The 26643-nt window shown below is 37.6% G+C and overlaps 1 protein-coding gene across 6 annotated transcripts in view; it reads left to right on the top strand.

Moving 5' to 3' along the window:
* The window catches only part of TAB3 (TGF-beta activated kinase 1 (MAP3K7) binding protein 3), a 61971-nt gene that overhangs the window by 20474 nt on the left and 14854 nt on the right, over positions 1 to 26643 (top strand). For 3 of the 6 annotated variants that reach the window (XM_023202946.1, XM_023202947.2, XM_023202942.1), the window contains exons 3-9: positions 1351 to 1435; positions 1689 to 1792; positions 9437 to 9628; positions 13534 to 14980; positions 16070 to 16230; positions 22685 to 22778; positions 26302 to 26385. In XM_023202946.1, the coding sequence (XP_023058714.1) occupies positions 9527 to 9628; positions 13534 to 14980; positions 16070 to 16230; positions 22685 to 22778; positions 26302 to 26385 (1888 nt within the window). In that variant the 5' untranslated portion in view covers positions 1351 to 1435; positions 1689 to 1792; positions 9437 to 9526. The remainder of the gene's footprint in view (positions 1 to 1350; positions 1436 to 1688; positions 1793 to 9436; positions 9629 to 13533; positions 14981 to 16069; positions 16231 to 22684; positions 22779 to 26301; positions 26386 to 26643) is intronic. The other 3 variants (XM_023202945.1, XM_023202943.1, XM_023202944.1) reach the window with 3 other exon arrangements.

Raw genomic sequence — 26643 nt, forward strand, 5'->3', positions numbered from 1 at the left:
CCCAGCCACTCAGGAGGCTGAGGCAGGAGAATTGCTTGAACCTGGGAGGCGGAGGTTGCAGTGAGCCGAGATCGCACCACTGCACCCTAGCCTGGGGGAAAGGGGGGACCCTGTCCCAAAAGGGAAAAAAAAAAAAAAAAAAAAAAATGTGGGGTGGATTTTGCGTTGTTGTATCAGAAAGTAGAAAAAAATATTACACATGGTAGAAGCAGCATTCATGCCAGTGCACAGTGCTTCTTGCTCATACTTGAAGTTCATTTTTTTTTTTTTTGGATAATCAAAGTAACTGAGAAATTAAAAAATAAGAAAGTTTGGTAAACTGCTAAATTAAATATATGATATAAACAGGGTATGTTATTTTAGCTCTACTGTGGTTGTAAAATGAAGTTTACTCAGGAGATCAATTAGAAACTTGTGTGTATGATAGCTCTGATAAAAGCCAATATATGCCTTAAAATGATAATATTAACATTGAATTACTAGGTTTACTGAGAATGCAGATAATCTCTAAATGGGGAGAGTGCTCATCTGTCAAAATAAGTGAATAAGGTTACTATTTCTCTCTCTCTCTCTCTCTCTATATATATATATATATATATATATATGTAGTTTTTCACAGACCAGAAACAGGATTTATAATAGAGGTAGCATTTTTCAAAAAGTTATACACACTGTATGCTATGCAATTAAAAATCATACAGGCTGGGCATGGTGGCTCACACCTGTAATCCCAGCACCTAGGATTACAGGCCCAGGTGGGCGGATTGCTTGAGCCCAGGAGTTTGAGACCAGCTTGGGCAATATGGTGAAACCCTGTCTCTATGAAAAATAAAAAAATTAGCCAGGTGTGGTGGTGCACACCTATAGTCCCAGCTACTTGGGCAGCTGAGATGGGAGGATCACTTGAGCTTGGGAGGTCAAGGCTGCAGTGAGCCGTGAGTATGCCACTATACCCTAGCCTGTCTCAAAAAAACAAAAACAAAAACAAAAAAATTATATGCATGCTTCATAGGCCTGGGCTTAATCCTCTTTTCTAAATAGAATGGAGGCTCAGGATGCTGAGTCAGAACCAGGTGTTGACTTAAGAAAATAAGTAGTGGACTTGTTTTTCTTTTTGAATTTCTGCTGTCTTCTGTGGGATAATGTAGAATTTACTTGCTGTAGAAGATATTTAAAGAAAAGAAGATTCAGCTTGTAAGGATACTTGGGAAAGAGCCAACCTGCCCTGAAAGTGTGGTCTAGCATCCTGTCTGCTGTTACTTTGAGGCACCAGAAGTCTACTAGTTTTTGTTACTTTCCATATTGAGTTGGGAAGTTAGCAAAAAGATAACCATCTTTTCGTTTTCTCAGATTTCTAGACTACTGAAAAGAAGTTGCTTTCAGAGCTGGAGATGTGAATAAAATTTCTGTGCCAGGGTTGATAAACCATCTTGAGGTATATTTTTTTTCTATTTTTAAATAACTATATTTTTTAGAACAGTTTTAGTTTTACAGAAAAATTGAGAAGATGGTACAGGGAGTCCCTATATACCCTGCACTCCGTTTCCCCTATTATTAACAGCTTACATTAGCATGGTACATTTGTTACAATTAGTGAACCAATATTGAAACATTATTATTAACTGAAGTCTGTACTACTTTATTCAGGTTTCCTTAACTTTTACTGAACATGTTTTTTTCTCTTTCAGGATTCCATCCAGGAAACCCCATCACAGTTGGTTGTTATGTCTCCTTAGACTCCTCTTGGCTGTGACAGTTTCTCAGACTTTTGTTTTTGAGGAGTACTGATGAGGTATTTTGTAGACTATCACTCAATTGGGATGTGTCAGATGGTTTTCTCGTGGGTAGAATGGGGTTATGGGTTTTGAGGAGGAAGACCACAAAGATAAAGTGCCACTCTCACATTCTCATCACACCATGCAAACAATCCATACTATCAACATGACTTATCACTGTTGATGTTGACCTTGATCACCTGGCTGAGAACGTGATTGTTAGGTTTCTTCACTGTAATCTTTTTTTTTTTTTTTTTTAAACACCTCTTTCCTGTATTGTGCTCTTTGGAAAGCAGTCACTGTGTGCAGTCCACACTGAAGAGGTGGGAAGTTATGCTCCACCTCCTTGAGGTGAATTATCTGTGTAAATTGCTTGGGATTTCTGCGTGGGAGGCTCCCCCCAACCCTCATTTATTTATCATTCATTCATTTATTCAGTCATTTCTTTATATCAGCATGGGCTCATGGCTATTTATTTTATACATTGGGTTATAATACAATACTATATTTTGGTGTTCAAAATTTTCCAGCTTTGACCATTGGGAGCTCCTTCAGTTGGCTCCTGTGTCATTTTGACATGCCCTCATCATCATGGGATTTTGATTTTTTAGTACTTCCTTACTTTCTGGTACTACAAGATGCTCCAGGCTCATCCTATATATTCCCTGCCCCAGTTTTAGAATCATCCATTTCTCCACAGGGCCTTGGTTCCCTTTATTAAAGAGAGAATGCAATTAGAAATCAAGATCTAGATGCTGGGTGTGCTCATTACTCCTGGGGTATTGTTGCCTCTGTGTCCTCTCAGCTGAAATTTCTGCGTATGTAGTCTCTATATATTTATGCATATTTATAAATATTCTTGTGTATAAGTTTAATGTGGCAGCTAACAGACATTCTTTGTGGGGGGTGTTAAGTTTAAATTAAATATGAATATATTGTTTCTGGAGGCCATATTTAAATTGAAAATGTTTTTGAGGATTATTTTAATATACATATTTCAGTCTCATAGTATATCTCTTGAGACTATAACAGAATATGAGATAGATGCAGTGAATATGTGACTATTTCAAAATGGTTTCTATTGTAATAAAAATCCTATAGGATGACTGTTTCATAAATTATTTAGGAGGCTTAATTTAGGGGAAATAATAACTGTCGTATTCCTCTCTCCCTTGTTATTTGGTAGCACCTTTACATATATGCATTAAAAATCTTGAAAAATGGAACTCTTGTCTCTGCCAGTAAAATATCATTTGTTATGCCTCAATATCAGCCACTTTTTATTACTGTTTAACTTGAATAATTCACACTCTAGTATAAAAACTCTTCTGTTTTAAAAGCAAGGTTTGGTTTAAACTGTTGTTAAGAGTTATGACATCATCATAGTCTTACCAGGTAGCCAGTAGTATGGAAGAATAATGGTTAAGAGCATAACCTTAAATTTGTATCTTAGTTTTGCTACTGGCTGACTGTGTAACCACAGGCAATTTATTTGCCCTCTCTGAACTTCAAGTTTACTTATTTGTAAAATGTGGATGATAATATTACCTCTCTCATGGAAGTATTTTGGGGATTAAATGAGGTAAAGCACTTAGTACAGTACTTGGTACACAGATACGGCTCAATAAATATGATCTAAAATCAAAACCTCCAAAGCAGCAAAAAAATGGGTGAAAGCTTGAAAGCTTTATACTCATATATGTACTGTGTTTTGTTCAACAATTATTACTGGGCCAGACCAACCAGAAAAATTAATGATTCTTTTATTTTGCAATCATAAAATTCCTCTCAAGACAAGACTAACTTTTTTTCAAACCTTCGGAAATGCTCACTCACCTCATTACCTTAATATGCTAGCAGTGGCTGTCAGCCCAAGAAAGTATTGCCTCTCTAGAGGCCACTTGGGGGTGCTACTGAGATTTTATGGGAGGGGCCAGGATGCTAAATACCTTTCATTGCCTGGAATAGTCTTGCATGACAAGGAATTCTTGTGCCCCAAATTATTGTATCAATAGTATGCCGTTGAGACACACTAGAGTACACTGATACTTACTATTGTATCTTTAAACCTTTCTGCAGAACACATTTTGGGTGTCACAAACCCAGGAGATACCTAGATGAGTGACGCAAGGCCAGGCTGCAGTGCTTGGGACCAGCTAGGGAGTATAGGAACTAGGCAAACTGTCCTTTCTAAAAGGGGAGTGGTACCTTAGCTTCAGCCAGTTGTTGCCTGCAGTTGCTAGATCATGTGATTTTTCAGAGAAAAGCTAGATATGTAAATTTTTATGTGAAATCTCCCAGCTTTTTTTTTTTTTTTTTGAGATGGAGTCTCACTCTGTTGCCCAGGCTGGAGTGCAGTGGCCAGATATCGGCTCACTGCAAGCTCCGCCTCCCGGGTTTACGCCATTCTCCTGCCTCAGCCTCCTGAGTAGCTGGGACTACAGGCGCCCGCCACCTCGCCCGGCTAGTTTTTTTTTTTTGTATTTTTTAGTAGAGACGGGGTGTCATCGTGTTAGCCAGGATGGTCTTGATCTCCTGACTTTGTGATCTGCCCGTCTCGGCCTCCCAAAGTGCTGGGATTACAAGCTTGAGCCATCGCGCCGGGCCAGTCTCCCAGTTTTAAATGTAGCTCAACTTAAAACAAAACAACACTGCGGCGGCCAAACCAGGCAAATCTGTGGGGTGAATTCATTGCACAGACCATTGGTTTTACTACCTCTGATACAACTGTTTTAGGAAGTGACCTAAAATTCTGACAGAAGTAAAACACTTTGGGCCATAATGGCACCACCCTGTTTATTTGCTGAGCTCAGAAAAAAACTGTGGAAACAAAGCACTGGATGTCGACATCATTTTCTAGAGTGTGGGGAATTGTGGCATTAGAGCAGAGCTCTGGGGGAGCTTCCTCTCTGATTGGGAGGAGCAATTCTGTTGGGAGACATCCTAGCAACTGCTTTTTCAGGAACAGAAACCACTGTGCCTTGTGTTACCAGCAGTCTTCAATTAGGGAGGTAGCTGCACCACTGAAGGAAGCCTCTGATTCCACTGCTAAGCATAGCATCTGGGCCCCATAGTGTGTCTTGCCTTTAAGAAAAGAATCCTCACAAAGCTGACATGCATTAAAGGCTTAAAACTCTGCAGAATCTCTTGGTTCATGTGGCCCCTGAACTGTGTGATGATCATAGGGTTTATGTCTTTAGTATTTCTTCTTTCTTGATCTAGGGTTACCGCCTACACAGCTCCACAATCCACAGCTGTGGCCATCTGGACTTTAGTGGGGGTGTTTCAAGGGTATCCCAGGAGTTTGGTCATGCCTGAGCCTAGCTTGTACAGTTTAGATACTGCTTGAGTCCTCTGTCTGGTTTTAAAGTGACAAATCATCATTCAGCGCTTATTGTATTAAGCCCATTATAATGTTAAGAAACAAACTCAATGTGTATTTTGCTTAGTAGTTGTTGCCTACATTGATATATATGGACAAGAATAGATTACATGCTTTGATCTGCATGGTAGCCACATCTGTAATATGATACTATATGACAGTGTTTTCATTTTGTTTTCTATTGGATTAAATATAAAAGTACAGCGTAATACTTTACTGTAAAACTTTGTGTTTTTAAAGGAAACTGACTATATGAGGCCATTCTTACATCGCTGTAAAGAAACACCCAAGGCAGGGTCATTTCTAAAGAAAAGAGGTTTAATTGGTTCGGAATTCTACAGGCTGCATAAGCATGGCACCAATATCTGCCCAGCTTCTGGTGAGAGCCTCAGGAAGCTTAACAATCATGGCAGATGGTGAAGCAAGAGCAGGCATGTAATATGGCAAGAGCGGGAGCAAGGCAGGTGGGGGAGAGGTCCTAGAGTTTTAAACAATCAGATCTTGAGTGAATGGAACAAGGACTCACCTAGGATGGTGCTACATTCACAAGGGATCTGCCCCTATCATCCAGTCACCTCCCATCAGGCCCCACCTCCAACATTGGGAATCACATTTCAACATGAGATTTGGAGGGGACAAACGTCTAAACTGTATCACTGAATTTATTGGCTGGAATATTTTCTATTTGTAAACAGAAAGCCTCCCAGTGAGCAAAATGGAAATTACTTTTTTAAAGTATTTTAACATGATATAGTTATCAAAAAATTAAGTTTGAGTGTTATATATTACAGTGAAATACTAAATGATTATTCATGTCATTTAGTGCTTATGTGAGTGAATGTTTGTACAGGGCAGAGTGCTAACCACTATTAAGATTACATACATAATCCCTTAAGGAGGATATGTGTTTACCAGTTTAGATTCCTATTTGTTGTGAAAAGTCAGTGTATTAATCATCTTTTCAGATGGTAGCCATTTTTATAAGCTGTTGGCTTCCATTTGAAAGATGCTTTCACGTGTTTCTTCAAAGGCAAGTATTTATAACCATTTTTTCAAAAGGCATTTTCTTCTTGTGTGTTTAAACAGCTAACTTATTTGTACAAGAATTTTTTCCTTCCCTCTCAGTCGTCCACCTCACCACACAGCTTTAGCTCCCTATTTGAATGATAAACTTAATGAGGGTGTGCTCCTTAGCCAGTCAAAGAAAGGCACTCATAATTAGAAATGTCTCTGATACCTACTAGTGACACAGTGGAAACAACACAGACTTTGGAGAAGGCAGGCATGGATTTGAGTCATGATTCTGCTGTATGTTCATTCTTTGAGTTCATTAGCTACCAATAAATGGTAGCTAATAATAGTGATAAAAATAATGGTAACCTTGGATTCAGTAGCATCTGAGGTTTCTGAAGGCTCTGACAAAGCTAGGTGAGAGCTAACCGCTCTCAAGATCTCTGAAGTATATAGAGCCTATGCTTTTGACACCTGAAGCCTGTCTGTCCTTGTTTTGATCCTTCTTGCCTTTTCTTCTATCTCACAAAAAAGACAATGGTATTGCCCTTGTATTTTAAAGGCTTGTAATTAAGGTTGGGAAATGAATAAAACCGTTTTTGGGAGCCACTGGGAAAGCTGGAGTTAGGCCTTTGGCTGCTTCAGCAGCTTTTTATTGAAGGTTTGATTAAATAGCCATGAAGTGTTCTGAATGTAGTTTAGTGCCTCAAATATTGGGATCACTTCCTGTTAGGAAAACTGTTATTTCTGTAAATACAAGCAGATTTGATGAGTTAAGGTCATCCCTAGCATTAAATTCAGTGAATTCCTTTTTTCTCCCCATTTCTCCTAATAAATATTTATTGAACACCTAGCGTGTGCTAGGCCGTGTGCCTACTTGATTGTATACCCTAAAAGGAGATGCTGAATTAAGGAATCTAAGAGTTCTAGGTTGTTGCCTATTATTTAAATGAAGATCCTAAAGTCTTAGAGCTGCACTGTCCAGTAAAGTAGCCACTAACTACAGGTGGCTACTGAGCACTGGAAATGGGACCAGTGTGAATTAAGATGTGCTGTAAGTATAAAATATACACTGGATTTCAAAGATATCATTTGAAATATATATATAAAATAACAATGATGTTATGTAGATTACATTTAAAACAATATTTTTGACATAGGTTAAATGTTACAATTATTTTCACCTGTTTTAAGTTGGCCACTAGAACATTTCAAATTATACATATGACTCACATATTTTTACTGGACAACGCTGCCTTAGAGCCTCAGTGACTTGGTAAGATTATACATCTAGCTAGGGCTCCTTTGGCCAGTGGCAATTAGAAACTGCTTTGCTGTGAAAATGGAAGATAGGTAATTCAAACCCCATTCAGAAAAAAGTTAAATTAACACTAAGGACTTTGAAACATTTTAAATCCTGGATTGTTAATCTGGTAGACTCTCTTAGTATTTCAGATTTGGGATTTTCAACAGGGACAAACTGGAAAAATATACCCATTGATTTAGTAGCCTAAACCAATTTTTTTCCCTAAGCGTTCACAAGTTACCCTATATAGGTGACTCCACTCCCTCGATATTTGCTGGGTGGGGGATGGCAGGAGATGGGGGGACAAGATTCATCTAAAAGGCTTGTCTATATATTTTTGAGTATGAATATTGTTTTATCCAAATCTATCTTATTAGGTAGATTGATTTAGTATAGTGAAATTGATTCATCATTTAACGATACTTGAGTAGATATGAGGTTGGGCTCTGGAAATACAGTGGTGAACAAGGCACAGACCTTGAGTAGAGCTACAGGCTTTTGTTTGGTTAGCTGGTTTTTGTTTTCATTTTTACTTTTTATTTGGAAATAATTTTAAACTGACAGGAATTATGAGAATAAAAATAGGAGAAAGAACACTGTATACCCTTTACCCAAATTCACCTATTAACATTTTCCTGTTTGCTTTATAGTTGTCTGTGCACACACGTATGTGCGCATGTACACATTTGTATGTACACGTACATTTTTTTTCTGAACTATTTGGGAGTAAGTTGCATGCCCTTTACCACTGAAGGCTTCATTGTCTAATACCTAAAAATAGGAATATTCTCTTATGTAACCACAGCACAGTTATCAATTCAGTAAACGGGAAATTCAATACATTTATTGACACAGAATACTTCTGATTTACCGTCAACATTTCACTTCGGTCAACAGATCCACTCATTTATTTTATAACAGTTTTCCCTTTTAGTATAGAATCCAATCTAGGATCAGGTAAAAGATTTAGTTGTCATGGCTCTTTTTTAACCTGGGACATTTTTCAAACCTTTGTCTTAAAATGACATTTCCTTCCCCCAACCTTTTTTATAGAAAAACCCAAAATGAGAAATGTTCTATTTCCTCATGATTAGTTTCAGGTTATGCATTCCTCACTGTAATACTATAAAATGATGTGTTCTTCTCATGGTGTCACATCTGGAGGCCTATGCAGTCCATCTGGCCCTCATTGGTGATGTTCATTTTGATCACCCAGTCAAGATGTTGTTCAATTTGTCCACTGTATAATTAAATTTTTCCCCTTTGCAACTAATAAGCTTTGGGTACACAATTATAAAACTGTGTGTACTTCCTACTCTTCATGCAGATTTTCCCCTAGATTTAGCATCCATTGATGATACTTGCTTGAAGCAGTCTCTATACTATGATGACTGCAAAATGATTTTTCTAGCTCCAGCACTCCTGCATGTTTACCAATTGGATTTTACTGTAAGCAGGTATTTTTGTATGTATGTATTTAGCTGTCTTCATTGATACGGATGCATGGCTCCCTCTTTTCTACAGGTTTATAACTCATTACTGTCTTCTATTATTTTGGTATTCAAATTGTTGCAAATGTGGCCAGTGAGTGCACCTCTTCAAGTTGACTTCCAGGTCCTTATATGTTCCCATCACTTCTTGAGTACATCCTCACTGTCTGTAATAATGAGCTATATTCCAGGTGGGGCTTCAGGTTTCTTTGTTTTTTTTTTAAATAGGTGAGAGCTTTAGGTGCATAGATGGTTTCAGTATAGTGTGTTTAGTGTTCCTGTGAGGGTAAGCAAAGCCTGCTTTGGCAGCATCATGGAGGGGAGAGGCAAGGCAGCAGGACTAAGATGGGGAGTGTCAGTGGAAGCCTCCTCAGAGGAGATGCCACCACTACTGAGTTGTACAGGATCAATAGGAATAAAGTAAAATATGTAACTAGACTTAACCATACTTTTTTTTTTTTTTTTTAAATAGAAAATGACTGTGGTGCTAGAAGATCATTACTTTTGGAAAGCCAGTTAACATCCATTTCCTAAGAGAAACTTGGCCACCATTTGCTCTGGCATGGCGCAAAGCAGCCCACAGCTTGATATTCAGGTTCTCCATGATCTTCGACAACGTTTCCCTGAAATTCCAGAGGGCGTGGTGTCTCAGTGCATGTTACAGGTAAGTTACCACCAGTGATAGTGATATTAAGTTTTAGTTTTTCCTATTAGAGCTGGTGATGTGTGATGTAATTAGAACCCAGTTATGTCTTCTTTGTGTGTATGTGTGTGTGTGTGTGTGTGGTCGGGGGGAACATTTAGAGCAGGATTTCCCCTCAACCTTGGCACTGTTGACAGTCTATCCTGGATAATTCTCTGTTGTGGGAGTCTGCCTTGTGCATTGTAGAATTACTAAACATTCTAGGCATCCGAGGCCTCTACCCAGCAAATACCAGTAGCTTCCCCGCAATTGTGACAACTGAAAATGTCTTTAGACATTGCCAGATGTCTCATGGGAGGCAAAATCTCCCACCATTGAGAACCACAGATTGGAGAGGAGAGTAAAAGCAGGTAGCAACAAGAAAAACAGATTCTCCTTATGTTTCACTTTTTGAAGATTTTGGGTTGTACTATCAGTCCCTAAGTCCTTAGAGTTGAATTTTGAATCTCAAATTTATCGTTTTAACTTCTTAGACTATACACTTTTGAGTCTTTTTTTTTAAAGTCTGTAGATAATCTACTCCTTGTTTTTCTAATGCTAAATCCTTACTGATACCTAATTTTAAATGTAAGCCCACTTTCACTCACATTACCTTTGTCTTGCTGTGTGTCTTACATTGAATTACATCTCATCTCTAAGATAGAATGTGTCTTTCGCACTCAGGGGACAACAGAGAAGTAGGCCTACCACTTCCCCTGTCCCACTGTCCCCTTGTTGTGTTTTATATCATCCTTCACAGGATCGTAGTGTTTTGGGTTATGGCACTTACCTATTTGCTTAACTTTGGGCAGCACCACTTCTACCATGCTCACTGGTCTTCCTCACACACAGTCAGTACTCATGTTCAAACTCTACCTTATGGCAGTGTGAGCAGCTCGGGATATAACCTAAACCTATATACAGGTGTGGTTAATTACAAATAGAGCCTCACAGAACAATGATGGTAACAGAGGTGCTTCCTTTGTTTGCAAGCCCTTTACTAGTCTAGAGCTTTGGGCTTATGGTTTTTGTGTTACAGCTTGCCTTTGCCTTTTCTCACACACATTCCCAGCCTGAATCTCAGCTCTTTAGCCCCATTTTGGTTTCTGGTAGAGCAAAGATACTTCCCACCAGAGTGAAACCAAGTAAGGATGAAGCTTTTAGTTTAAACCACTTCCTAGCAATCACCTTCCTCACCTATCTTAGGGCCCCACCTAGCCGTGACCTTGTTTTATTTCATTTAGCCCTTTATTACCTGCATTTTTCATGACCATTTAACTAAACTGAAGGAATAGAACTTTACATTCAGCTCAGTGAACATTTGTTGATAATTACGCTGTCCTAAGTCTTCTACTTTTTTCTTCCTTTGGGATTAATAAAATATATTGTATGGAGATTTACCACCTACTGGCTCTGGAAAACTGTTTTTCACATTAAAATGTATGAGGCTCAGTAGTTTGCATTTAATGCGCAAGCCTTAGAGCCTCACTCAGGGGTATCATCCTCAATTTAGGATCACTTTTTAGGAATATGATGCTTTTTTGCCTCATTCCTTTCAAAAGTGTTCATTATATGTCTTAAAAATTCTTACCTCTGAAATGATTTTGATTTCTTCTTCATGTTTACTGTTTGATACATTTTTTATCCTTATTATAATCTATTCTGGTAGTTTTCTTTTTAAAATACTCCTGTAAAAATAATACTTTAATATCTTGGTTTTGTGGTTTTTAAATTTTCTTCATAGGAAAATTTACTCAACTTGTCACTATAGACATGCTGACAATTCCAACTTTATATCATTTTGAATTTGGATCCTTTTTGTGACAATACTAAGTAGGCTATCTAACTCAGCGTAGAGAACATGGAATTTCAGGGTTATTAATAATAAAAATATCAGATGGTAAAGTATCCATGACTACCTTATGTTTAAAAGAAAACTCTCCAGTTTTTGTTTTCCCCTAATCCATAGGTGTATTTAAAAAAAAAAAAAGAATACTTTATTTCACCTTCCATATTTTTTTTCCTTCAGATGTCTGTCAGTGACACATTCTAGTTGGCAATCGGTTTGAATCCTTTGGCTCCAAATTTGCTTTTAATATCTTCCCTTCCTTGCTCAATACAATTTTCAAGCAAGGTAAAAATAATTCAGATCTTTGAGTTGTAATGATTTTCTTCTTCAATTAATACATCCTTCTGTGACTCAAAGTACTTTTAAAAGTATTTGAATTTTAAATTTTCTATATTGATGATAATTACTATTTGTTACTATCATCTGGGTAGGATGTTAATGTTTTACAGGCATGATCTCATTTTTTAAAGTATTTGAATTTTAGTATCAAAAACTTTATATTAAGAAAAGGTTAAAAATGATCTATAGAGTTTTAATAAAGCCAATTCATTAAATTTCTAAGAATTCATTTTGCAAAGATTTGCTTGACTTTTTTTTAAACTTCCCTAAAGCTCTAGTTTAATAATGTCCTTTTGGCCAAACATCCTTTCCCTTGAAATTACCAAGTGGAAAGAGCACTGGGACTCAGGAGAGTAAGAATCTAGAATTGACTTTCCAGTTAACTAGTTAAGTGCCTGTCGTCAAGCCATGTAACTTCCCAGGCATCTGTAACTTCCCAGGCATCTCTTTCCTCATCTGTAAATGTGAATTGCATTGGAGCAGATGAACTCTAATAGGAGTTCTCCCAACTCTAAAATTACAACATCATGGGTCCTGTTTTAGGTTTAACTTCATTTGGTTCTCAGCAGAAGTGAATTATTTCCTTTCGTTTTTATATAAAATGCTTTTCCTAAAATATATAGTAATATCGATGCATGTGCATATCTCTGTGTATATTTATGAACTACAGAGAAAGTCACAATAATTGGGAAACTTTTATGGATTACTTCAAAAGTAGTGGATAATATGTGTCTTACACTAGTAAAATAGTTTGGAATTCTGTATTTCAATAGAAAACCGCTTTTTGATATATTAAAATTTTACAAAGAGGGAACCTTTTATTAGTCTGATTACTGTCAGTTGGAACTTCTAAAGTGTCAGTTTGCTATTACCTTCTTTGTGAGTGTGTAGAACTAAACAATTCAAATCTTTCAGTGATTTTGAAAGTATACCAAGACACCCTTCAGCGGGTAAAAACTTTTGAGACTGTGAGAGTATGAATGAATTTAATTAAGGCAGTCGACACCAGGTTTTTAATTAAATTACCCTAACTCGGGCAAAGTCATGGAGCCATAGTTCAAGTTACGGATTTTTTTAAATACTTACTTGTTTTGCTTAAATCTTATATAATGGTTCAGACAGTTGAAGTTATTCAAGGATAAATTTAGGTAAAAGAAAAATGAGGGCTGCTTTAGAATTTTTATTGTTTTAACTCTTGAGGAATTTTATTGTAATTCTTTTTCTCCTTTTGTGGTTTTAGTGCCTTTTAAAAACTAAAGCATGGTTATTTTTATGTTTTTTATCGATTTAAATATTAATCATGGATATTACTTATACTTATATTGCAGCAATTGTGGTGAATCCGAGATAAGCCCAACATTTTAATTTGTTGAGATGCAACAAGTATAAAATGAGTCCTGGATTTGGAGTCAGAAAACTTGGGGTTGAGTCACAGTGTTCATTAGTAGGTACTTTACATTTCTGTAGCAGTAGCAGTAGTGGTAGTACTAGTAATGTGAGCTAAATGTTTGTAAAATAATATGGATCGTTTGGGATCTCCTTTTCAGGATAGATGACCATGAAGCTTTTTGTGGTTAAGATACTGCTTTCTATTTATTCTGTGACAGTAGTATTTGCATAACTCTCTGGCAAAGCCTGACTTCCACTATTAGAATTTGTTAATGTTGCCAATGTTACTTTTACCATTTTTCTCCCCTAGAATAACAACAATCTTGAAGCCTGTTGCCGAGCCCTTTCCCAGGAGAGTAGCAAATACTTATATATGGAATACCATAGTCCAGATGACAATAGGATGAATAGAAATCGCCTTTTACATATTAACCTGGGTGTCCATTCTCCTAGTAGCTATCACCCAGGAGATGGAGCCCAACTTAATGGTGGTCGAACACTGGTACATAGCTCAAGTGATGGACATATTGATCCACAGCATGCAGCAGGTAAACAGCTGATATGTTTAGTTCAAGAACCACACTCAGCTCCAGCTGTTGTTGCTGCTACTCCCAACTACAATCCATTTTTTATGAATGAACAGAACAGAAGTGCAGCTACTCCTCCTTCACAGCCACCTCAACAGCCATCTTCCATGCAAACAGGAATGAATCCGTCTGCTATGCAAGGGCCTTCACCACCACCGCCACCTCCTTCATACATGCACATACCTCGGTATAGTACAAATCCAATTACTGTTACAGTATCCCAGAACCTCCCTTCTGGACAGACTGTACCAAGAGCTTTACAAATTCTTCCACAAATTCCAAGCAATCTCTATGGATCTCCTGGTTCTATTTATATTAGACAGACATCTCAGAGTTCATCAGGAAGACAAACTCCTCAGAGTACGCCGTGGCAGTCCTCACCACAGGGCCCAGTGCCTCACTATAGCCAGCGTCCTTTACCTGTTTATCCACACCAACAGAACTATCAACCTTCTCAGTATTCTCCCAAACAGCAGCAGATCCCTCAGTCTGCTTACCATTCACCACCTCCTTCTCAATGTCCTTCCCCCTTCAGCTCTCCACAGCATCAAGTGCAACCTTCCCAGTTGGGCCACATCTTTATGCCACCTAGTCCTTCAACTACTCCACCCCATCCATATCAACAAGGACCTCCTAGCTATCAGAAACAGGGAAGCCATTCAGTAGCCTATCTTCCATATACAGCATCTAGTTTATCCAAAGGTTCCATGAAGAAGATAGAAATTACAGTTGAACCTTCTCAAAGACCTGGGACAGCAATTAATAGGAGTCCTTCACCCATCAGTAATCAACCATCTCCACGGAATCAACACTCACTATACACAGCCACCACGCCACCTTCAAGTTCTCCTTCAAGAGGGATATCTAGTCAACCAAAACCTCCGTTTAGTGTTAATCCTGTGTATATTACATACACACAGCCAACTGGACCTTCGTGTACTCCATCACCATCTCCTCGAGTGATACCAAACCCAACTACAGTTTTTAAAATTACCGTAGGCCGAGCAACGACTGAAAATCTTTTAAATTTAGTGGACCAAGAAGAGCGCTCTGCAGCACCAGAACCTATTCAGCCCATTTCAGTGATACCAGGCTCTGGGGGAGAAAAGGGAAGCCATAAATATCAGAGGAGTTCTAGTTCTGGATCAGATGACTATGCCTACACACAAGGTAAACTTTAACCCTTTTATGAAATTTCATTTCTGTGGTGAGGCAGCAATCTCCCATTCAAATATATTAGCTGTTTAGTTTTAATTAAATGTTTAGTATTAAATGTTGGGCAGTAGCATTGCTATTAAGAATAAAGTTAGTGGTTGGGTGTGGTGGCTCACGCCTATAATCCCAGCACTTTGGGAGGCTGAGGCGGGTGGATCACCTGAGGTCAGAAGTTTGAGATCAGCCTGGCCAACATGGAGAAACCCCACCTCTGCTAAAGTGTGGTAGCGCACATCTGTAATCCCAGCTACTCGGGAGGCTAAGGCAGGAGAATCGCTTGAAGCCAGGAGGCAGAGGTTGCAGTGAGCTGAGATCACGCCACTGCACTCCAGCCTGGGCAACAGAGGGAGACTGTGTCTGAAACAAACAAAAAGAATGAAGTTAGTGCTTCAGGGTCATCTATAGACTTTGTTTTAAAACATGAAATTGTAGGCCTAATAAGGCTTAGTTTAGAAAGAATATTCATAGAGCAAAAAAATACAAGTGAAATGGAAATTGTCAAAAGTACAAACTACAGAGTAGGAAAAAAGATTCATGGAGAATGGAGTAAAGTTCATCAAATGAAAGAATTTGAATCTTTTCTAAAGAGGATGGCCCAGAGGGCATAATGATATTTACATATAAATAATATGTAAGAAGTGGAATTATTGGATTAGTTAATAGTAGACCTAAATTAGATATAGAGTTTTTAAAAAGTCTATTCAGATTGTTTCAAGATACCTGAGAATTTAGTTTTCTTCCAGTATATAAGAAGGGAAGTAATGATTAAGTATGTCTGGTAGTCAGCCTGTTCAAAACACACACAAGTACAAAGAGAATCTTAGGACAACAGAACAAGAGGGATGTTCAGGTGATGTCACTTTGGTAGCATTCAGAGAGCTAAATTGAAGCAGATATGGAGGCAGCATAGCATTAGAAAGAAATGAGAGTAAATGCCAACCCCCAAGTTGAATGAGTCTTTTATACATTAGTAATACATATCGAAATTTTCCAGTCACTTGTTCAGTGTTGTTCTCTGCAATGACGTTATCTATAATGCTGTAGCCTTGCTGTTACATCAACGAGCAAGGATGGAGAGGTTAGCAAAGCAATTGAAACTTGAGAAAGAGGAGCTAGAGCGGTTGAAGTCCGAAGTTAACGGTATGGAGCATGACCTGATGCAGAGACGGCTCAGAAGAGTCAGCTGCACCACTGCGATCCCTACGGTAAGTGATCTGTTAGATGTGTTAATAGGTGGGTCGGGATATTGGCTATCAGGTCATTTATTTTTCTTTAGGTTTTATTCCTGGCAGAGTTCTGGGTTTTTTTGTTGTTGTTGCTGTTTTTTAAAACAACAGATGAAGGACTTTTGCCTTTAGTAGTTCGTGTCAAAATAATTCATGTATGCAAATTCCATAGGCTCATCAGTATTTTCAAACACTGATGATAATAATCAAGGTATAGCATCTCATTTATTTGTAAATTGCTTTCTGTCAAAATAGAAAAGTGCACACTGACCAAAAATTTGATGAATTATTCTTTGTGTATTCATTTATTATTCTAAGCGTATGATATATATATATATTTTTAAACATTTAAAATTATTTTTGTAAGTACATTAATTCAGATGATTTAGAATAGATCAATATGAGTTTTGGGGAAGTGTTGACTGTAGAGTATTTTAAGGCAGAGCAGTTTTGTTAAGTATAAATAATTGTAGAAACTGAGGTAACAGTATTGATTGATAGCAGTCTTAAAGGGAACTGCTGTAATGAAAAGATTCAGATAATATATTTTTTAACATGTTGGTTAATGTATATGAGTTCTAACGATCCCAAGCAACTGATAATTTTGAAACGTTTAAAATCTTGTGACTTCACAAGCTATGATCCAACCTATCATTTTACCTTTCAACATTTAGCAGTTTTGTGCATATAGTTTATGAAATGTGGTACTATGCTAGATGCTTAGTACATACCTACCAGTGGGAAAAATAGATACATCAACAGATAATTATAATAGTGTGGTAAGTGCTCTGTATGTTCATGGGTAATGAGAGAATTCATACATCAACTCGTTTCTGTGCAGATTCAATGCACTTCTCTGCTCTTACATTATCCTCCTGCTGGAATGCCCTTCTAAAAAGCTCTGCACGTGTAAATCTTGTCTGTTCTGTTCTTCAAGGCTCAACTTAACCTCTACTTTTTCCATGAAGCCTTTCCTCATTTTCCTACCCTCTCTAAACTTAGGGCAATCTCTGAGTTTACAGGTTTAGAGAAGTGGGCATATGTCAGGCCTCTTGCAGTCAGCATGTCTGCAGCCACTCCCTCATAGAGAAGTTTCTACTTGAGGTTCTTGGCTTCAAAGGGGATCTGTGAATTCTCTGAAATTATATGCAGAGTTTCGTAAGTGTGTCTAATATGGGAAGTGGGTCTATAGCTTTCATCAGATTTTCATAAGATTATTACATTGAAGGAAAAAAAGAGTGAGGAACCACTACCCTAAACAATAGGCAGAGAGAAAAGGGGAAGGCATTTTAGAAGAGAAAAGAACAATAATAAGGTAATGAAGGCTTGAAGTCAAGATGGAGAGTGACTTTTAGGAGACAGTGACTACAATCCCCTGGCATAAGCATGAGATTTCTGAAGAGTTAACAGAGGGTAAGTGGGGCTTTGACCTTGAATGCTAGGTCGAGGTGCTTGAACTTTATTCTGCTGGTAACAGGGAACAAGTGGGAGTTTTTGAGAAAGAGAGTCTTGAGAAATAGGCATATTCACTAATTTAATGACTTTTTTGTAATATCATCTATAGTCCTCAGTATAGTCAATATTAGAAGTGAGGAGGAAGATTTTAACTACTTGAAGCAATGGAAAAATAACAGAGCCATCTTTAATGGAAAGGTGATGTTACTACAAATCAAATTTCTGCCTCATTTTCTCCATTTGAAATCTTAATTGAATCCTCTGATTGTGGAAGATATTGAAGGACATAACCCATATGGGAATCCACCTATGGTGGTTGGGTACTTTGGAAACCTTTAGGTACCTATAGAGCATAAACAAATTTTCTTAGCATAGTAATTTTCTTTTTTTTTTTTTTTGAGACGGAGTCTTGCTCTGTTGCCCAGGCTGGAGTGCAGTGGCCGGATCTCAGCTCCCTGCAAGCCCCGCCTCCTGGGTTTACACCATTCTCCTGCCTCAGCCTCCCGAGTAGCTGGGACTACAGGCACCCGCCACATCGCCCGGCTAGTTTTTTTTTTTTTTTTTTTTTTGTATTTTTTTAGTAGAGACGGGGTTTCACTGTGTTAGCCAGGATGGTCTCGATCTCCTGACCTCGTGATCCACCCGTCTCGGCCTCCCAAAGTGCTGGGATTACAAGCTTGAGCCACCGCACCTGGCCAATTTTCTTTAATCATATACATTTTATTTAGCAACTACTTGCTGTGTGATAATCCCTGCTAAATAAAATATTGTTTTTTTTTTTGTTTTGTTTTTCATTGGAAGTGGAGAACTGTCTAATGTAGCATAGGTTAGTACTTAAAAAAAAAAAAAAAAAGCCCCAGATTTTATATCAGAGCTCTTATTGATGTATCTTTTTTTCTTTTTTTGTTTTTTTGAGACAGAGTCTCACCCTGTCACCCAGGCTGGAGTGCAATGGTACAATCTCAGCTCACTGCAACCTCCACCTCCCAGGTTCAAGTGATTCTCCTGCTTCAGCCTCCCGAGTAGCTGGGATTACAGGTGTGCGCCACGACGCCTGGCTAATTTTTTGTATCTTTAGTAGAGACGGGGCTTCACCATGTTGGCCAGGCTAGTCTTGAACTCCTGACCTTGTGATCTGCCCGCCTCGGCCTCCCAAAGTGCTGGGATTACAGGCGTGAGCCACTGCACCTGGTCCCCAATCTATCTTCTTGAGAAAGGAAAAAGAGAAGTTGGTGAAACTGCTGCCCTGGGCTGTAATTTAGTTTTAAGTTTTATTATAATTTCAAAGATACATAAAATAGTATAATGAACCCCCATGTAGCCATCCCCCAGACTGAGAAATTGGTAGTTCATGTGGGTGCTAACATCTGAGAGATAAGACATTTAAGTGTGTTTCCCATGTGTTTCCGTTGCCAAGCCTAGAGTAAAATGGAGGACAATTGTAGTACATGGCAGAGGGAGAGTTGTACATGGTGGTTGAGACAGTGAGTAGGCTTTCAAGTCAGGTGCCAGTTTGAATCCTACTTCTATTTGTGTCATTCATGTATCCTTGGATAAGTAACTTTCTCTATGCTTGTTATCTATAAAATGTGTGGTATAGTACCCATCTTACGGGATTTGTATTAGGATTATATGAGGTAATATATGTGAAGTAGTTTACACAATGCCCAACGAATAGTAAGTGTTCTTATAAAATATAAGTGTTGGTTGCAGAATACTAGAAAAATTTGCTTGAGGTTTAGACACACAAATCTAAAGCATTTTGTACTTTGACTTCCTTTGAACTTGAGGAACATATATAAGATTATTATTATGTAGGAAATTAATCAAGAAACAAATCATTTAGTCAGAATGCCCATTTTGCTCATCAAAGCTCATTTGAGGAACCATGACATAGTAGAAAGAGAGCCCACATAGGCTTGGGAGTCAGAATTGCTCAGGTGCTCACTGGCTATATCTGACTTCTCTGCATCTGATTTTCCCTATCTGTAAAAGAGAATTATAGCAAGTACATTATAATAATTGTCAAGATACAGAGACAGTGTATGTAATAAGCCTAGCATGAAGTAGGTAATCAGTAGATAGCTAGCCTTATCATTGTCCCACTTGTGTATAGGAATACCCAGTAGAGAACTGATGTTTTTGCTACTAAAGCACACATTGCTACCTTCAAGTTTTCAAACAAATTGCTTATCAGGCATTGTATACAAAATTGATTAGAAAGCTGCTTGCCTAATGATACTGCAGTGCACATTTGTGACCAGCTATGGGGTGGGGGGAGTTGTAGAAACTTAGAATAGCAGTGAAATAATCTTTTTCTAAGGAGAGCAGAAGTACAACATGTAAGATGCATGATGGTGTCATTTCCCTTAATCTGTTATTTGCAAAGCATTGTATTAAATGCTGACGAAGATGTCATCTCTTAGGTCTGCATGTGAAATGAGATAGGTATATCTGTGAGTCTATATGTATTTGTGTGTGAGAGAAAATATAAGTACTTTCAGAGTATAGAGATAGAAATGTTAGCTTTTTGCCTATAAAGTTTATAGATGAAACAGTTTCAAGGAGAAGGGGGAAATTTAAGTTTTACCTTGAAAGATAAGATTTTAATATGCAGAAAGCTGCCAGTTGCCCCCTCCCTCAAGTTATTTCCCCCCATTCTTCCTGTTCTCATTAGGTTTTTGGACTGTCCTACAGCTTTGAGTCCCAGAGGCATAACTGAGGCCAAGCCACAAAAGAACATCAGTGGTCTCTGACGCTGGTCTATGCCAGCTTTGGAAAAAAAGCCTACCGTTTTTTATTTTGAAATGTTAGCTACAAACATCCTGTTATCTTACAGACAACTTTGAATTATACATACCCAATTTTGAAATTCCTTCTCTACAAAAACTACTTTTGACAAATGGCGGTAATTTCTCAGAAACTGCTTTCCCCCCCCTCAGTTTAATCAGAAGCTATATGAAAAAGGACATAATCTTACTGATAAACCCTTAGTAAGATCGAGTGGTTCTACTATCTTTGGAAATGAGCCTGTTGATGAGAATATTTTTGTTGTTTCTGAGACAGAGTCTCGCTCTGTTGCTCAGGCTGGAGTGCAGTGGTACAATCTGGGCTCACTGCAACCTGCACCTCCCAGGTGCAATCAATTCTCCTGCCTCAGTCTCCCAAGTAGCTGGGACTACAGGCATGCGCCACCACGCCCAGCTAATTTTTGTATTTTTGGTAGACACGGTTTCGCCATGTTGGCCAGGCTGATCTCAAACTCCTGACCTCAAGTGATCCACCTGCCTCGGCCTCCCAAAGTGCTGGGATTATAGGAGTGAGCCACTGCGCCCGGCCTGATGAGAGTATGTTTTTTGTTATGAGCAAATGTGTGGTGGCCGCTTCACTGTTTAGGGCCACTGTGGCTGAAACGTCTCTCTTGTCCCCAACTCCCTAAAACCTATGGAAAAGATCATCCTTTTCAGGTGCTTGACTTTCCCGATAGGTTCTTCCTAGGAAGACAGCATCACTGTGTGGAGCCCTTAACTAAATACATTATCTTTAATTTAAATGTTCAAGTATATATTTTAAACTATTTGAATATTGCTTGATAGGCAAAGCACAAAGCATTGTACACATTAGTGTCACGTAGTTTTAGCCCATAGGAATTAGAAAAGGCAGTCCATAATAAATATTTCTGAATGACTTTTTTTGTTCCTTTAGCATTCTGTGGAATTGTAGCTATTATATTCTGCCTTTTATCACTTATTTTAAACTTTGATACCTGCTTATTTAATGGGCATTCTCAGTTATTCTGATAATACCTCCTAACATCATATGAATTAAGATATTCTTTCTGCTCATTTTTCTTTCACTGGCATATTAACATATTTAGCGTTCAGCAAAGTACATGTTTTTAACAATAGGATTTTGTTCTGTCTTCCTAGAGTAGCAGATATTTTTCACTTTCTATGTTATAGTTAAAATCACCCTAGTAATTAATAACTGGGCTGTGCTGAAAGCTTCAGTATTTCAGCCTCTAGATTCTAAACTTTTGACTTTACATATATGTACACATGTGTATATAGACACATGCATGTGTATATATGTACACATACACGTGTGTATATATGTACACATATACACATGTATGTATAAAATAAATTAAGAATGGCATGGGAAGTAAAGGCTTCCAAAAAGCTTTATTGAATGGAAGATTAGGACTCTCTTCACAAATCAGTGCCTCATATGTGCCCCTGAAACGCCTAAGGAGTGGGCTGGCCTGAAGAGGTGGAGGCAGAAGAAAACAAAGTCGGGGAAAAAATGGAATTCAGTTGTTTCTGAAGTTTTCATGCACTAGAGTAACTGCCTCCTTCAATCTAGAAAAAAAGATGACAATATTTATATATGAATTTATATAGGAGTCTTTTATATAAATCCTGGCTCTACCAATTACTAGCTTTATAACTTTAAGAGAAGTATATAACCTCTCTGTGCCTCGGTTTCCTCATCTACAAATTGGGCACAGTATTAGTACCTACCTTAAAAGATTGTTAAGAAGAAGGAATGAGAGAATTCTGGCAAACACCATACTGTTGTAATTTTTACCAGGCTGGACAAGACTAAGATCATGGACATGACTTGTTTAAAAGGTTGATTCTTACATTTTCCCTTACCATGAAAACATAGAAACAAATTATTCTCAGTGCTCTGTGATTAAAATGGTAGTATCTTGTATGGTAGAACACAGTCCACTGTTGCAGCTCGCCACTTTATATGCAGATTTTGTTGATATGTGGCCATTTTGATGTCCCCATTTTACCTGACTATTCCTTTAAAAACATACACATAGGACTTCTTAAACATGCCCTCTTATGGACTAAGGCCATATCCTTGGTAATACCCAATCATTACAATTAACATGAAACGCAGTTCTTAAATGCTGGGCTTGATAATGACTTTCCCACAATTGCTATTTTGGGTCCTTTCTTACTAGCCTGAGGAAATGACAAGATTGAGAAGCATGAACAGACAACTCCAGATAAATGTTGACTGTACACTGAAAGAAGTTGACCTCCTTCAATCTAGAGGTATAGACTTGATTATTTGGTAAACCATAAGTAATAGTGTGGTATTTTAAGCTGCTTAAATAGCAATAACTTTGGTTTTGTAGATTTAAGAGACAGTTGTTATCCATGATAAGATTACAATCCTGGTAAAGAGATCGCCCTGTCCCATGGTCATGGATCAGATTTGGGGATGAAAAAATAGTTTTACTTTGGCAGTTTCATCAAGTTCTTATCATTTAGACTGTTCTATGTTGTTACTTTGCATTTATCCTTTGTCATTTACTGTGAATATTTTATAAATTGATGGGTTTTAATTCTAAAACTTAGTAGAGTTCATATTATGTGATAGACATCTGAAGTATCTGTAAAAAGGGATCCCAAATCAGAGTATCAGATTTCTCAGTTTTAAAATAAACTCTGTATGTTATTTTTCATGTTATGTTATGTGAAAACATTCAACTATAATCATAGTTTTAGTTTTTTGGATTTTTTTACAGAAGTATACTACAGCAGAAGCTCTCTTAAACTTTCATTTACCCAACTCACCAGATTAGAGATGGTCTTCATTTTCTGTGGAAAATATACTGACTGATGTCCACAGCTGCTGCATACTTTTGACTAGTAGGCTGCATTCTGGTAGGCCTATGAATATTGCTCCCATCGGTTGAATTGTCTGCTTACCAAGAGTTGATTCTGTCCCCAAACCTGTTTATACCAGTTATTGTATTTCTGCATTTTAATGTTTCATAAACTGACATGAAGGAGAAAGTTGCTCTTTCTATGAAAGCCAAAGGCATCAGATCACTCAAAAAATAGGGATTGTGAATTAGATATTGGTGAAAACAACTGAAAAAGGTTAAGGGAGAAAATCATATAAGTCTAAAAGGATTCTGTACTCAAATTGCATTATAAGTGTTCTTAATATCTTTCTTGCTCCATTCTAAAGCAATAAAAATTATAGATTGCTAAAATTATAGTTCAGCAAACTAGGGCCTGTTGCCTGTTTCTGTGAATAAAAGTTTTAGTGGAGCGATAGCCATGCCCATTTGTTTACAAATTGTCTATGGTTGCCTTTGTGTTTCAACAGCACAGTTGACTGCTTGCAACAGAGACTATATCACAGGTCCACAAAGTCTAAAATATTATCTGGCCCTTCACAGAAAAGGTTTGCCAACCTCTGCTGTAGGTCATCATGGGTGTGGTTTATGTAAGAAATACAATATGGAACCCCAGCCAACAGACACATAAAAATAAGGTCTTCGTCTAACTTTAAAATATAGCTATATACAAGTGTTTTGTTACGTTAAAGTTGACATGTAATTTTTCTTAACAATTCTGTGTATTAATCACCTTTCCTGCCCCCCCCATCCCCCCCACTTACTTTTCTTGATTATGGCAGCTAAGAGTTTCTACAGTGTTTTAAGAGTATATAATAAAATATCTCATTGCCATTTTTAGGCAAGATTAAACAAACAGTAGGCTGGGCACAATGGCTCATGCATGTATTCCCAGCAGTTTGGGAGGCCAAGGCAAGAGGATCACTTGAGCCTAAGAGTTAAGACACCAGCCTGGGCAACATAGGGATACCCCATCCCTACAAATAATTTTTTAAAAATTAGCTAGGTGTGGTGGTGTGTGCCTGTGATCCCAGCTACATGGGAGGCTAAGGCAGGAGGATCACCTGAGCCCAGGAGGTCAAGGCTGCAGTGAGCCATGATTGCACCACTGCACTGCAGCCTAGGCACCAGAAAGAGACTTGGTCTAAAAAACAGAGAGAGATTAAAGATTAGTGGCAGGTGAACCCAAAAGACATGGCATTATCTGAACAACAGACAGAAGCAAATTTGAATGTGAAAATTGAGCAATCTAGTCAGGTACCCTTAAAATTATTTGCAGAAGCCTAGTCACTCTATAGCCCACTAACTTGAAGCAATCAAAGAATGACTATGCATGATGTAGGGGTTACATAAACTATTGCTACTATATTTTACAAGATTGTATCAATTTTTTCTACTTGTGTGGTCTTTGAAGCAAAACAGTGAAACATTTGGTTAGGATACTTATAGTAAGCCTTTTGTGATCTAGAAATTAGAACATGAGCTGTAACAAGTAATTGAAGAAATACATATGCAGCTTCTGAAAGCATAAAAAGATCCAATTAATACATCAGATAGCACTGTGGCTTTTATGAGCTATCACAGCAATTATTTTCAGAAAATTATCTTAAAACAGCATATTCAAGTGGATAAAACATTTGTGAAAGGGCCTGCAAGGGAAACCACTATTAAGGTTTTATAAGCAAAGAGCTGTGTTTTTTGTCTGCATTGGACAATGAGCTCTTTGGGATACTTAGGCATTTCTAAATCTCTTTTCATAACGAATCTAAATGTATCCATTTTATACTAAATTCTACTCTTCTACACTGCAGAAAAGTTTTTATACTGAGTTCCCAATCTAAACTTTTAAGCTAGGGAAGGAATCTAAACCTTTTTTGGTGGTGAGGGGGTAAGCAGAGAAATAAGCATTTAGAATAGATGCAAATCAGTGCATGATTTTATGAAAACCAGCTTTTTTTGTGATTTTTGGTAAGGAAAACTTGTTGGGGAAAAAAAAGTAGATCTGGAAATCAAGAGATAATCATATATTTAAACTATCAGTGTCAGTACCATACAGCATCTTCTATAAATAAGTATGGCTACAGTTAACTGTAATTGTTTAGAACAAGCAGAGCACAATGATAGGTTCATAGAAGTGAAGGCAGCACCCAAAACTGGCACTAGATCAAAACCAACCTTGGAGGAGACACGGCAGGAGATGTGGCTGAAATAGACACTAGACCAGGGAATGAACATTTGAAGACAGGTGAAAATTTTGTGGCAAGACAAAATTCTCAGGTATTGTTCTATCTATTCTGAAACTGGCACCTTTTATCATTGATAAATCTTTAGGAAACATTTACCATTTAAGATTCTCCTTTTCTTGAAAATAAAAATACATAAACTGTTGATGTTATTTCACATGTATTGAGGTTGTTCAGTAGTCTCAAAATATAACTTGATTAATCCTTGTAAATGTTTATATTTGGCTTCTTCCATAGTTCAATTTATAATGAATTTTTAAGGTAAATTATGAAAAATATGAAAGTAAGCTTTCATTATTTAAGTGTTCTTTCTCACGGTTTGTTCATTAAAAATCAAAACAAGCAGAAAGAGAAAACAGTTCAACCATCCTTTCATTTCTCTTCATTTATCTCCCCAAAGGCCCACATGCCTAATCCTGCCTAAGGAGACTACCCTTACAATTAGAAAAATATTCCTTTAGGTGTAATACATTGTAGACATACATCTATGTAGTGGTTTTCTTGGGTCTTTTCTCATAGCAATGAAAATACAATTTCATTGGGAGGATAGAATTATGTAATGAGCTCTGAAATCCTGGAAAACATTTTTTCCCTTATGTGTTTTATTTACATATTTTCTTTTAAAAAATCAAATAACAGGAAAAAAGAGTTCTTAAATGCCTGATGAATTTACTTTCTTTATAGGAAACTTTGATCCAAAAGCCATGAATAATTTTTATGACAACATAGAGCCTGGCCCAATTGTACCACCCAAGCCATCTAAAAAAGGTGAGTATGAAAAATGTCACAAATATGATAGAAATAAATATCAAAATAATTTGGGATTTCACATTTATATCTGAAGAAATTTCCACTAGAGGTTAACTTATTCAGCATAAAGTTACCATATTTTTATTCTTTTTCGACAGGGTCTCATTCTGCTGCCCAGCTAGAGTGCAGTGGTGCGATCCTGGCTTATTACAGCCTTGACCTTCTGGGTTCAAGCAATCCTTCTGCCTCAGCCTCCCAAGTAGCTGGGACTGTAGG

Source organism: Piliocolobus tephrosceles, chromosome 12 (genome assembly GCF_002776525.5).
Source record: "Piliocolobus tephrosceles isolate RC106 chromosome 12, ASM277652v3, whole genome shotgun sequence".
NCBI classification, from domain to species: domain Eukaryota; kingdom Metazoa; phylum Chordata; class Mammalia; order Primates; family Cercopithecidae; genus Piliocolobus; species Piliocolobus tephrosceles.